Source organism: Chelonoidis abingdonii, chromosome 9 (assembly GCF_003597395.2).
Source record: "Chelonoidis abingdonii isolate Lonesome George chromosome 9, CheloAbing_2.0, whole genome shotgun sequence".
Lineage (NCBI taxonomy): Eukaryota > Metazoa > Chordata > Testudines > Testudinidae > Chelonoidis > Chelonoidis abingdonii.
This window is the reverse complement of record NC_133777.1, coordinates 7,167,606-7,181,936: the sequence shown is the minus strand read 5'-3', so window position 1 is coordinate 7,181,936 and position 14,331 is coordinate 7,167,606. Positions and strand designations below refer to the sequence as shown.

The 14,331-nt window shown below is 47.6% G+C and overlaps 1 protein-coding gene across 1 annotated transcript in view; it reads right to left on the bottom strand.

Moving 5' to 3' along the window:
* Positions 1–2,479: 2,479 nt before the first annotated feature.
* PEMT (phosphatidylethanolamine N-methyltransferase) overlaps positions 2,480–14,331 on the bottom strand; it is a 96,122-nt gene continuing 84,270 nt past the window's right edge. The window contains exons 6-7 of the mRNA XM_032762796.2: positions 8,112–8,186; positions 2,480–6,426 (exon numbers count right to left, since the gene is read on the bottom strand). Coding sequence (XP_032618687.1) covers positions 6,372–6,426; positions 8,112–8,186 — 130 coding nt within the window. The 3' untranslated portion in view covers positions 2,480–6,371. The remainder of the gene's footprint in view (positions 6,427–8,111; positions 8,187–14,331) is intronic.

The following is a 14,331-nucleotide window of genomic DNA, read 5'->3' as shown; positions in this document are numbered from 1 at the left end:
GAAGCTCCAGGCTCTTCATCCTGGCAGGGGTGCTCAGCCACACCCTCCGTCCAGCACAAGCCCCACATCGTGGGAAGGGGTTCACAATCCTCAAGGCTCTGTCTCCACCTCTCAGGCGCTGGCTGTTCCCATCCCGCATTTGGCATTATGCACCCAGGCAGCACGATCCCTTTGCTCTGCCTAAGCTCAGACAAAGTCCTCCACTGTGAGTGGGTAGGGGAGCAGCCCAGGCACCAGGCCCCTGCTCTGCCCTGTGCTCTAAGTCGGCCGGCACCCCAGTTTGGCTCTTTCTTTCCTTCCCTCTCACTCACCCACTCCCAAACTGTCCCTATTCACAAAGGTCTCTGTTCTTCTATGCAGCAAACTAGGCCTCATTTTCCCACCTAGTCCCTCCCTGGCTTGCATATCTCTATGGAGTTAAACATGGAGCAGGCCCAACCCTCCTCTCTTTATAGCCTGCAGGTATGCGGCGCACATTCAAAGGGCAGCTAATTAAGGGAAGGCAAGAGGGAGTGACTCAGTGAGGGACAGCCTCTCCTCAGAGCAATGGACCACACCTGTCTGGGATGGGGGGCGGCAGGAAGCACAGGTGTGGTCTATCAGCTCAGCCTCACAGTGACTGGTGGGGAGTTAATCAAGGCCTGCCCCGCTGCTGATTGCTATTGTATCTATCACAGTGCCAGGTTCCTCACAAGAGTTAGCAAGGCTAAAATGCAGCTTCGTGCAATGGCCCAGTTCCACCTCCTTCCCCCAAAACAGCAAAGAGCCCAGCACACTGCTCTTTGGCTTTCCCTGAGGGCCACTCCCTAGCATTTCTCTTCCATCGCTCTATAAATCCAGGGTATGCCCGGCATGCAGATCTGGTCACGCCATCTCAAAAAAAAAAAAAATATTGGCATTGGAAACGGTTCAGAAAAGGGCAACAAAGATTATTAGGGGTTTGGAACGGCTGCCGTATGAGGAGAGATTAATAAGACTGGGACTTTTCAGCTTTGAAAAGAGACGACTAAGGGGGGATATGCTAGAGATCTATAAAATCATGACTAGTGAGGAGAAAGTAAATAAGGAAGTGTTATTTACTCCTTCTCATAACCACAAGAACTAGGGGCCACCAAATGAAATTAATAGGCAACAGGTTTAAAACAAACGGAAGGTTTTTTTTCACACAATGCACAGTCAACCTATGGAGCTCCTTGCCAGAGGATGTTGTGAAGACCAAGCCTATAACAGGGTTCAAAAAAGAACTAAATAAGTTCCTGGAGGATAGGTCCAGGAGGGGCAGGGATGCAAAACCATGCTCTGAAGTATCTTTAGCCTCTGCTTGTCCCCCACGCTGTTTTCATCTAAAGAAAACTCTGACTTATGATTCCTTGAGACTAAGCTCCTCTGGTTTCATCCTGAGCTTACCCCTGTTCTACGCAGAGTCTCTCCACTGACTGCTGCAGGGGGCTGTTGAATGTATTTCTCTGTATTGAGATGCTGCCCTGAGGCCCAAATCAGGCTCAGGGGTCCCACTCTGTGGCGTGATGCAAGGGCTGTTCCTGCCCCAGTGATTGTACCGGCTCAGGACGAGATTGTGCAACCCTGTCTCCCAAGGATGAGCACTGACACGACCAGCCCCGCTGATGTGACCAGGACAATCAGGGTAAGGGTCTGTCTACACAGCAAGTAGACACCTGTGGCTGGCCTGTGCCAGCTGACTGGGGCTTGCGGGGTTTGGACTGCAGGGTTGTTCCGCTGCTGTGTAAACTTCTGGGCATCCTGCGAGGGGGGAGGGTCCCAGAGCTTGGACTCTAGCTCAAGGCCCAAAAAGTCTACATCGCAATAAAACAGCCCAGCAGCCTGAGTCAGCTGGCCCAGGCCAGCTACAGGTGTCTAGTTGCTGAGCGCCCAGAATAAAGGCTAACCCTTAACAGGGATGAAGTGACAAGAGGCCAGTACAGCACTGAGCACTCTGGGGTCCTGGTTCATGACTAAGGCTCCCAGACACAATAGCCTCGATCCTCAAAGGTATTTAGGCTCCTAACTCCAGTGGTTTCAATAGGGGATAAATCACCTTTCAGGATCTGGGCCATTGGTGACACAAATAAATAATAACCAGGCCCTATCTTTATTCTAGTTAGATGATTACTTCTTAGGAAAGAATCTTTTCATTTGAAAATACTAACGATCCATCCGCAAACGTGGGATTGTTTATATCAGTTACTTGAAGCCACAACAAGCAGCTCTGACATAAATCGGCTGCATAATATAATGTATCTTCTCCTCATTGGTTGCTATGGGTACAGGGCCACTTTAACATCTGACTGTAAACATTAGCTGTGAAGGAGATGTGGAAACTTTACTAAAAATAAAATACTATGCAAAAGTCTTTATACAGAAGGTTGCTGACAAAGAAGAACCCCCCACCCCCGACTGAATGGTTTTGAAACGCAAATAGAAATGCAGCGGCCGCAAGACAGACTGGATGCAAACAACGTTTTGATTCAAAAATGGATTTAATTCTCTTTTAGGAACATCAGGCAGTGACATATAAAGGGAACGGAGCAAATTACAACCATGCAAAAGCTACAGCATGTTCCACTATTTTACAGGGGTGGACTCAAGAGGAGGAAACGGAAGCACCAACAGGTGACACATGGTCTGGCACAGTTTGGGGGTTTCATTTTATTTGCAGAAAAATCAACGTTTGTGCCATTGCAATTTCCCCCCGTCCTTCCTGGCACCTGAGCAAAGGTTCCCGGATTCTGGAGCCAGTTCAGAAAGCAGAAACAAAGGGAGGCGGGGAGTTCCAGAGACTTGAAGTGAAATGTGCAGAGGAACTAAATCAGGTGGATGTTAGACTGTTTGGATGCGACTGAGAGAAGAAATCCAGGGGGAACCAAGGGTGGGGACAGACTCACAATGGCAGACAATATAGAGAGGAAGAGGACCACTGGCATTTACTAAGGACATTATCATGCTCAGTTATACCACGTGTTGACGTTCTTTCCAGCCAGCGATCTCAGCACTTTACAAACACTCCTTAATACTCACAACGATGCTGGGCCGGGGGTCAGATTATTACTTCCAATGCACAAATGGGGGTGCGGAGGTATGGAGAGATTAAGCGACTTTCCTGAGATCATGGAGCAGGTCAGTGGTGTCCTAGGAACCCAGGAGTCCTAACCCCCAATCTCTAGCTTTAAACCCCAATTCCTCTCCATAACAATGCAAGCTCCTCTTCTCATGGCTTTCCATTCCCTCACTAAAATGGACTCTTCACATGGCTTTCTTCTCAGAGTGCCTCTAGCCATCACAGGAGTCCATACACGTCACTCACTCAGGCTGGGGGCTTTAACTCTTTGCCATTCCCATTCAGAATGAATTTGAACCCTAGAATCTTTTGAATAATTAGACACAAGGGCTGGGATTTCAACCCCTGGTGGGCAGAGGGGATGGTTGAATGGCTCAATGATAATGAAAACAATAGGGAAGAAAGAAAAATAACCTAAAAACCCCCCAACGGGACAGAGATGAAAAGATCATTAGCATCCGCGATGGCGGTCAGGAATGCAGGCTCTCTGCAAAAAATAATGGAGGAAAATTGGAACATTCTTCTTGGGGCACTGTGCTTTGGCAACACTGCCTGAGGTCATTTGCTCCATTCAGGGTACAACATTTTGTAGCAGAGAAAGAGCGAGAGAGAGTGTGTGTGTGAGTGTGAGAGAGAGAAGAGGTGAGATGAGCTTTCACTCTGCACAGTGAACCCCACCTTCCCTTTGATCAAGCACCAAACAAGTAGACGCTGTCTCTGCACCGCCATCAAGCACTCTTGTTAATAACGATGTAGCAAGCCAGTGAGTGGAACAAAAAGACAGAGGGCATGAGACAGTCAAAAGACAGCTCAATAGAGACTACAACGAATCAAGGCTCTATTCTTCACAGGGACCCTTTTCCAGAGAGAGACAGTGCCCTTCCATGGCACCTTGCAGCCCAGCATCTCAAAACACTTTCCACACATTAATTTGAAATAAGCCTCGCAAAAGCCCTGTGAGGGTAGGGTCAGCGTTACCGATGGGAGGCACAGGCCACGATTGCACCTGCAGCACCCCGAGACATCAGCTGGAGTTACAGGGGCTCAACAGTTCTAACAACTGAGCCCGAAGGCCCAGAGCTTCAAGTGTATTTAGATGCCAAACTTCCACTGAGCAAGTGGCAGAGCTCAGGCACTCAGGAGCCCTGACTGCCAGCCCCTCGCACTACTTCCCAGACAACACTGCCATCTTCCCTCCTCGCAGGTGCCTGCATTATTTCCCCCTGGTGAAATACGCTCATTGCACGGTGCTTCTACTCACCCTGCTCCCCTAGGAACATGATCCCAGGTCACAGGGCTTTGCAGGCACCTCCCTTCCTTCTCCGTTGCTGGTTCAAAGATGGCAGAGTGCCACCTTCTGTGGGACACCAGCTGATCCACGAGGATGCAGCTTCTGCCCCCACTGACTGGCGGAGTCATGCTGTGTTTCACGCTCCTTCACAATAGAGGCTATTTGCAAAGTCACCACAGGATTTAGAGAAACTGGGATGCCTGCCAACGTCAGAGGTGTCGACTTTTCAAGCAAACAGTGCAATTACAGCTCATGCCTGGATTAAATGCACCGTATTAAAAGTGCAGAGTGTCAGCTGAATACTACGGACATCAATACTGTACAGCCTTTTGAAAGTCACTCTACTTAACCGTCTCATTCCAGGGACATCTGCATGAAAGATCAGCTGGAACAGGCGACCGCTGTCCTGAGAAACTGTTTACAAATGTCCCCCCGGAGCCCTGTTTACTATTTCATGGGCCCTGTAATTAGAAAATACAGCTGAGTTTTGTTTTGCTGATTTCTAAAAACTGGTTTTGCTTCCTCCCAAGATGGGTGGGAGAAAGGTTGAGGTGTTGCATGATAGTCCTCTGAGCTAATCTCCTTCTTCTTTGTTACTTTCTTTGTGTGTCCGGGCTTCAGCTTTTGTGAGCCAGGGCAACAGGAGGAGACAAAGGGTAGACTGAGCCATAGAGAACTCCTAGGCTCCTGCGAGTACTTTTATTCTGGTTGTTTCTCTGATTGTTACAACTGCTGTGGTAGCATTCATTGGCAGGATGGGGTTTGTTTGTCTAATTAGCAAGAGACATTTCAAAGGGAAAATGGGCAAATCACACATCCAGAGGACCAGCAAACCATGCCGTGTGTGGAGCAGCCCGAGAAACTGTCTCACAAAAAGAGAGACACAAAAATAAAAAAAAAGACTTATGTCACCATCATCTGAGCATGTCTCAGATCCACACCAAGATCCTGAGATTCTCTGACTTCTGCTGTTTGCAAGTGAAAAAGAGAATTCTTTGGAGAAGCGTTTCTTGCATGGTTCCTTTTGGCTGTGATGAGGCATGCTTTGTAGGACCAGTGGCAGGTCTAATCTGATGCGCATTGATGCTGGAGAGTAGGCTGGAAGCTTAAGGGGACTTTGGCCAAGACTGGCAAAAGTGACTAGTGATTTTGAATGCCCAACTTGAGGTACTCTGACGGGGCCCGATGGCCACTCAGCACTTCCTGACCATTAGTCCTTTAAAGATGTCTCCTTCTAGCCATCCAAAAATTGTGGCCTTCAAAATCACTAGTCACTTTTGGAAAATCTTGGCCAAATTTTGGTGAATTTAAGACTAGCAAAAGGTGCAGTGGCAGTAACTGTATATGCAGACCAGCCAGGTACTTGCCCAAGCCTTTTTGCATAGGCCTTTACACATGCAAGTCTAAAAATCAGGCCACTTGGGCTAAATTTTCATAACACAAGCACGTGCAAATGTGTGTCTGGAATGACCTGATCTCCACTTGCAATGGGGCAGTCAGGCATGGCTTTACCTGGTTTGCATGTCCACGATGCAGGCTCACAGAGCGTGGGTGCACTTTTGCACAATCGCACCTGTTACGTTTGAACCTCAGCCTCACGCAGTAGCTGGGGTTTTTTTGCGGCTTTATAGAGGTTAAATGTTTAATTTCAAGTTACCTGCTGGTTTTTCCTTTCTTTCACGTTCAGGCCTATAATCAAAATACTTTTGCCTTGGCTGGTTTGGAACCAACTAGGAAGCAGGAACAAAACTCATTGTGAAGAAACTCTCCTAGCTGGGTTTTGTGGGGGTTTGAAGTTCAAAATCTCTTCAGAACTAGAGAGAAGGATTAGAAAGAGTCAGCGACTGCAAAGCTCGGGGAAGGGCAAAATTAGAAGTCAGGCTGAGTTCTCTTATCCCGTGAAATTATCTCGCGCAGGTGGATGGCCCAGCAGACTGACTCCCCTTATTGAAATCACCCAGCTCTTAAGCTCTCCTCAGTACTCTGCAAACACACCTGCTGCTGCTATTTCTTCTTTGCCACCTTCTGTTTCTGCTGATAGATTTCTTCTGTGAAGGGTCTGTTGGAGATGGGGAAAGGCAGAAAAAATTCAAGACAACTATTTGCCATTAAACTGATACCACAATCTCTGCTCCTGGCCCCTCCTAACACCTACAGATCAGGGAGACACTGCTTTGGAAAACAAGAAACAATACAGTAGTTTTGGTAATTCCCATACCTATTGGCTGGAATGCAGCAGTGTGGGTGGCACTCTCTAATGCACTGGCTTTGTAGGTATGTGTAACTCTTAGTGGCTGGGCCTACGGAGAGAGTATGGGACCTGCTATAGCATCAGCTAACGAAGTTCTCCTTTAGCCTTTGTTTTAGGAGCAAGGTTCCAGCCCCTCCTCCCCGTGTGTGATTCACCTAGTGATTGGGACCTTTGCCTGCAGCATGCAAGTCTATGACAAAACAAGGTCCAAGGTGTCAATGTTGCTTTAAGCCCCGTGCACCGTCATAGGTGCTTTGCAAAGGTGCCCCTCATTGCCTTAGGGGAGGCTGCCACCTCCCTCTGCAGCAGGCTCAGTAATGTCCCGCTGCAGCTACCGCTGATGTGTGCAAAGAGGGAATGGACAATGAAAGCCAGAGACAAGACTTGGAGGTCTTCAAAATCCATCCAGCTTTTAATGACAGCTCCTAGGAACACCCACCCTGGAAAATACTCAGAATCCCTGACTGTGGGGAGGCAAGAGGCTCACCTCATAGGGAAACAAATGAGACTTGTTCCAAGAGCAGAGCCTGGACTAAGTTCTGACTGCAAGCAGTCCAGTCCCAGAAGGATCACACCAGAGGAATGGTGATCCTCTGGCGGCACAGAGTGGGCATAAAGCCACCTACACAATCCTCTCCTGACTGCTAGTGTAGCTTGGGAAGCAGAGTGTGGCCAAAATACTATTATATGCTGTGCAAATCCTGGGCTTTTCAGCCTCTTTGGAACACTGGCTGCTGACATAAATGAGAGCAGTCTCAAGGCAGCTCTAACCTGGTGCAGGAGGACTGGCTCTGCCCAGAGCTGCAGCAGAATGAGGGCAGCACAGAGGTGAGCTTGACGCCACCTTTGTTTCACACGCTCTGGCTCAAGCTGTGGGCAGTATGGCCAAAGGAGGATCTAGCCCTTTAAATCTATTCTCGCTCCCCTTCAAGACAAAAATGAAAGTAAAGAAAAATGAACAACCAAGTGGGAAACAAAGCTTCAGGATACTAAACCCCTTGCTTTTCAAGCTCTCTTTTATTCATCAGAAGCAAATGCCCAACCTACCATTTTCATCCTTTGCAGATCACCTTTAGGGCCATTTGAAATATGTGTCATTGCTAAAGTACAATTGATGCCTCTGGTGGATACTCCAGGCAGCCACGTTTAGCATGTGCCTGGAGAGTGCAGGGCAAAAGATCAAAGGAGCCCAGAAAAGGAATTACAGAATGCAAACTAGTTTGTGCAGTGCACCATCAGGATACCCATTCTCCTCCTGTGGTCTTCTTCATTGTTGTTGCCATGTAAATTCAAGATAGAAGCAGCCATTAAAAATATCGAATCTCCTTTTTCCTTAGAAGCGGTCCTAAAACCTGAATCTGTACATTATCAAGGTGACTGAAAAAAAATAAAACTTTTTTTTTTCCATGGTGGGCTAAGTGGAATAACCTCTCCACTGGGACTCCAGCTTTATCTTCAATTATTTTATCCTGTGCTCTTGAAAAGCTACTTACCCCTCGTACAGCATTGCAATCATATAAGAAACCGCTACTACCGCTGTCAGTAAAAGGCCAGCTGGGCTCGCATGCCTGTTTTCAAAAGAGAGAAGTGAAAGATCAGGTAAGTCAATGGGTTTACGTAACGTGGTTTAGTAAGTGAAATGGGATGATGTACTCCATGAGAGCACGCCCGTCTTAAATAAACAACAGGCAAGAGTTATTATTTTGTATTGAATGTAAACTTAGACAGATATCACTTGGCAAAGGTTATTTCCTGACCAGCTTCTTTGAGGTAAGCTAACTATGTCTGTGCTAATAGCGCTGCTGCTTGGAAGATAAGTCCTGAGACTATAAGGCCATTTAAGTGCTGAAAACTGTTACATAAGACTGGGCACGGAGCCCCAGCACCATAAAGGAAATGGCTGATGCCCACAGACCCATGAGGGAAGAAGCTCCTGGGAGATGAACTATCACTAGTGTGTACAGGACACGTGGAAGTAACAGCCAGACCAACCTAAGGACATTTGCTCCCAAGGCTGGGACTGAACTACCGAACTGAAATGGTTAGGACACAGGCTGATGGCACAGGTGTAACGTAGGACACCCAGGGCCTTTCTAAACACACTGTTGTGTGGCTCTGTTCTAGCAGTTACAATAACCTGTCATGAATTAAGAAGGTCCCATTCAGTCACTTAGCCCTGGTCTATGCTGGGCGGGGGAGGCGATCTAAGTTACGCAACTTCAGCTATGCGACTAACGTAGCTGATGTCGACGTACTTCGCTCTACTCGCCGTGAGGTCTGCGCTGCGGTGAGTCGACGGCTGACGTTCTCCCATCGACTCTGCCTGTGCCTCTTGCGACAGTGGAGTACAGGAGTCAACGGGAGAGCGCTCGGGGGTCGATTTATCACGTCTAGACTAGATGCGATAAATCGACCTCCGGTGGATCGATCGCTGCCCATCGATCTGGCGGGTAGTGTAGACATTCCCTTAGAGTGGAATTTTCCAAAGCACCTATGTGACTTAGGAGCACAAGTCCCACCAAAAGGAACAAAGGTATTTGTGTTTCTAAATCACTTCAGCACCTTTGAAATGCCCCTCCCTAATCTCCCTGTGCCTCAGCCTTGCCCGTTTAGATTGTAAACTCTTCAGGGCAGGAACAGTCTCTCATTACCTGTCCATACACTCCCAGCACAAAGGGGCTCTGATCTGAGTCTAGGTACTACAGCAAAACACTTAAATGATAATAAAAGCAGAACGTCAATTTTACAAAACACCCATATTCCAAATGACCAGTTGTCTGGGCCATTTTTCCTGATGGTGAACACAAACAAAGAAACCACATTACGAAAGTAGCATTGATGAAGAACAAGTCAAAAATCTTTCACGTCCTGATGCCTTGTTGGAAATCCCTCTGCTGTGGTGTGAAGAACAAGAAGAAATTGATGCTATGCACCATACCTACTGTAATTCCATGGTGGAGTAATTCAAAAAACTTCTCCACAGGGACTCAGATTCTCTAAGTATTTTATGCTCTGCTCTTGAAAAGCTGTTCGCCACTCATACAGCATTGCAATCACGCTACAGCTGTAATTTGGAGGTGTTGCATGTTATGACCTTTCTGATTTTATGAGCTCCTCAATCTTCAGTGAGTCAAATAAGAGTTCTACTGTTGTATCTTGTCTGTGTGTGTGGGGAGGTGTGTGTGTTTAAAGATAATGTAGTCCTGACGAATTTAAATCAGCCAGCTTGCCACAAAACCTTTGATGAAAGAAAGCCCAGCAAGGTTAGATTCTAGCTTTGCCTATTTGCCCTAACAAAACGGATGATCATATTCTGCTGGGACCCAACATTAGTTTGGGATTCATCTCTTCTTTCATGACAATTGCTGCATCATGAAACTTCACGTCTCCTGGCAACTGACAATCTTATTACTGATAGAGGTGACAATGGGCCAGGGAGTTGTAAACAGGCTATTTCAAAATCCATTTAAGTGGAGACAGATCAGTCAACCAACTTTGTTCCATTGCTCCTTCAAGTTAAAGCAGGCTTTACAAGGGGACCAGTTGGTTTTGATAGATCCACCTACTGCCACTTCCTTCTTATGCCCATCAAAATGGATCATTTAAGTATTGTACAGCCAGATGAACCTCACCTCCAAATCCGCCCATCCAAGAGTTTCAACCTATTGGTCCCCCCATCAAGTAAAGGTTGATGTTTTTACAGGAGAGACAGCAGTGAATCATGGGATTCTTTCTAGCTGTTAAATCACATGTATAGGAGGGCAGAGTAGAGACTAGAGGCACACTGCCACCATCCATATAAATTGCATGAGTATTCTTAAAGGATATGACACCTGATCTGGGTAGATTGTAAGCTCTTTGGGGTTGGGAGCTTAGCTTCTGACTTGTCCGTAAAGCTTCTAGCATGCTTTTGATACTACAGTAACAACAACATAACGTTTCAAATGCGATAGTCTGCAGTTCCATCAGGGATCAGAAAGCTGTGACTAACTGCTGGGAAAGGACAGCGGTGGGCATGAAAAAGGCCAAATCACCAGCTGCTGTATGTCAGCATAGCATCACTGACAGTTAAACACAGCTAAGGTGCTTTATAGCAGCGGGGGATCTGCCCCAAAGCTCAACCTGAGTCTTCCACAAACACTTCCCAAAATAAATGGCTCATCAGTCTGGTTCTCTTCCAACACCGCTTGAATTTAAACACGGATGCTCGGAACTTTTTTTTACCCTCAGTTTACCAGTGGGAGCCTGTTCTTCTAGAAAGCTCAGCTCCTGCCCGCGCATGTTGCATATTCTACAGCCAACATAGCTGTCATTCAAGATTGTTGTCAGCTTTGTTTTCTCGTAGTGCAGTACCTTTAGTGAATGGGGACCAAGAAATGATTGTGTTTGTGTTTAAATCCATTTAGAAATGTTTTAGTTAAAGGAGAACTGGTCAATTTCCCCCTTCCAGCTCGATCTGAGCTTTGTCTTTCAGAAATGGGTCACCATGAAGAGATGAATGAATGAATGACGTTCACAGCAGCACCTGACAGCATTCAGTTATTGTAATATTAGATTGTAGAGATGCACATGTAATTCAAACAAGCAAAGCTAGGTACATCAGACACCCAGCCCAAAAAAGGAGGTGGAGGATATTTTTTTTTCATTGGGATCATGGACAGTGAGGCAAAACAGTTGGAACTGAAATATTCCAGTCACCTCCTGACCCAGAAAAGCTTTCGCTGCATGTAGTGAACTGCAGCAGTCCAATCTGTGACTGTTTACTTGAACCTATGATGTAAGGAGACAATGGATGAAAGACCAGGCCCTTTGAAATCAATGAGAGTTTTGCTGCTGACTTCTGGGGGGAGCAGGATTTCACCCTATGTCCATGCTGCAGTCAAGGCATGACTGCAGCATGTGTAGATATATCCAAGCTAACTGTGATCGAACAAGCTTGACTCACAACAGATGGGAAGCCGTGGGAAGTAATTATTCCCCTTTATTCGGCACTGGTGAGGCCACACCTGGAGTATCGCATCCAGTTTTGGGTCCCCCACTACAGAAAGGATGTGGAATTGGAGAGAGTCCAGCAGAGGGCAACGATGATGATCGGGGGTTGGGGCACATGACTTATGAAGAGAGGCTGAGGAAACTGGGTTTCTTTAGGCTGCAGAAGAGGAGTGAGGGGGGATTTGATAGCCGCCTTCAACTACCTGAAGGGGGGTTCCAAAGAGGATGGAGCTAGGCTGTTTTCCATGGTGGCAGATGACAGAACAAGGAACAATGGTCTCAAGTTGCAGTGGGGGAGGTCTAGGTTGGATATTAGGAAACATCATTTCACTAGGAGGGTGGGGAAGCACTGGAATTGGTTCCCTAGTGAGGTGGTAGAATCTCCACCCTTAGAGGTTTTTAAGGCCCAACTTGACAAAGCTCTGGCTGGGATGATTTAGTTGGTGTTGATCCTGCTTTGAGCAGGGGGTAGGACTAGATGACCTCCTGAGGTCTCTTCCAACCCTGATATTCTATGATTCTATGAACACAGGTGCTCCCTTGGCTAGCCACTCAAGTGCAAACCCAGGGTCCTGGGTGGGCTTGTACAACCCGTGCTGCCACATTTTCACGCTATTGTCATTTGAGTGAGCTAGATCAAAACTAGTGTGGGGCTGCCTACATGTGCTGCATTCACAGATCTGACTGCAGTGTCGACACGCCCTCAGCACGGTGACACTCAGCAGTGTAGGCTGGCTACGGTGTTCAAAATAGGCTGGCTAAAGTTAGGCTCCCAAGTCCATATTTAAGCACCTAAATCAGTTACATGTGGCAGCTGCAGGGTGCGTGGCCCTATTGACGATCAGGCCACAGATTTAGGTGCTGAAAGAGGGGTTACTTCAGGCCCTCCACTTTTGAAAAATCACAGCCTCGGTGTCAATCAGTCTGGGAGTAAGACAGCTGCTGTGTCCATCAAAACTATTCTTCATGCTTGTCAGAGTGGGGTCCCGTCTCTTCTCCGTCGGGAAAGACACCACACTCAACTGCGTGTGCGTGGCACTACTGAATCTGAGAACACGACAGAGGTCAGGGAGAAAAAGAATCAAAAGCAAGCTCCCACCGCTTCTCCATCTCACGTTAGAGACTGTCCAATGGTAATGATGCAACCTCAGCCCGTGGCAGTCTATAAAACCAGCGCTATGAATAGTCAAACAGCCTCTGCACCCCGCTTGCTGTTCAGGGCTGAAGGGATACGTGTCATTTACTCATCTCTAGCCTTGAAAATATTTTCCTTCTTGTTGACTGCGCAGACAAGTGGCAATTGCTCCCTTCTTATTAATTAAAAGGAAAAAAAAAAAAAGGGTCACGAAAGCAATTTGCCTGGCAAGCATTCATGCATAGAATCTGCAGAAAGACTGTACTCAGGGACGATGGGCAAACCAGAATCGCACGGGTATTGTAGTACAAGATGCAGTGGTAGCCAGGCAGGATGCCAGCGTGACAGCTGCCCTCTTCGCTAACAAAGCAGAGATTGAACCAGGGACTTACAGAGCTAAAAGCACAAGCTGCTGCAGCTTGAGTTTAAGAGCCCAGGCTTCACAGACTTCTCTCATCTGCAGATCAGGCACCATGGGGGGCTGGTAACATACACTCACCAATGGGCTAGGTGTGCACATTTTCCTTGTCGTGCCTGAAACATTCCTGCCTTTCCAGAAAGGCCCGTGTTATGCAGGAGGTCAGACGTAGGCTATGTCTACACTACGGAGACCTGCTGGGTCGCTCAGGGGCATGGAGAGCTGTGATCTTTGACCGACATCCATGTGCTGGCAGAAGTCCCATGGGCAGATGCAGTTACACGAGCAAACTTTACAGGTGTAGCATGTTTCGTTTAGGGGGCGGGACTTCCAAGATATCTGCGTCCACCCTGGGAGTGCTTTGCCAGGCTAGTATGGTGGTACTCCTCTACTGGTCAAGTGTCCTAGTGTAGACATGGCCTCCATGATCACAACAATCCCTTCTGGCCTTAAAAATCTATGAAAAGCACCAGTTTCGGGGCTGAAGTCTCAACCCCAGCAAAGCCACGAGTTAGTTTATTGAACTGGGACTGAGATCCATGCTGGACACCACCCCAAACCCAGTATGGTATGAGCAGGGGTAGGAGAGCTTTTGGCATCTGAGAAGAGGGAGGTGGCTCCAGCCCCAGGGGACACTGAGTAAGGCCTGAAGAAGAGATGAGATGAAGACAGCAGTCAGAGAGGTGATTGGGGACAGCGAGGGTAGGAGGAACAGGAGGGAATGAAGTGCAGAAAGCTGACCCCACCCCCAAATACGGGGCTTCCCAAAACCTTGCTACTTGTCTATCTGGGCATTCATACCTTGCCCATCACCATGGCTTCTGACCGCCTGCCTGGGAGCATAGCTGCAGACTTAGCAGTCACACAGATTCAGGACTGAAGTTACAATGGTGGCCCCTAAGCTCTAGTGGCGGGGAGGGTTGTTCTCCAGCAGGTTAAACAGACACCCCAATGCTGCTTCCAGATCGGCCAGCTACTGCCACACAAGGCTCGGGACTTGTCTACAGGAACATTTAGGTCGCGGCAAGCTGGGGTGTGAATTGACCCTGCTCTAGCCAGTCGCGCACTAACTGTCTGTGGGCACTCTGCTGATGCACATTAAGAGTCTGATAATGTGCTTTGACCTAGTCCTGGTTCAAAGAGGACTAAATCAAAGCACATTAACAAA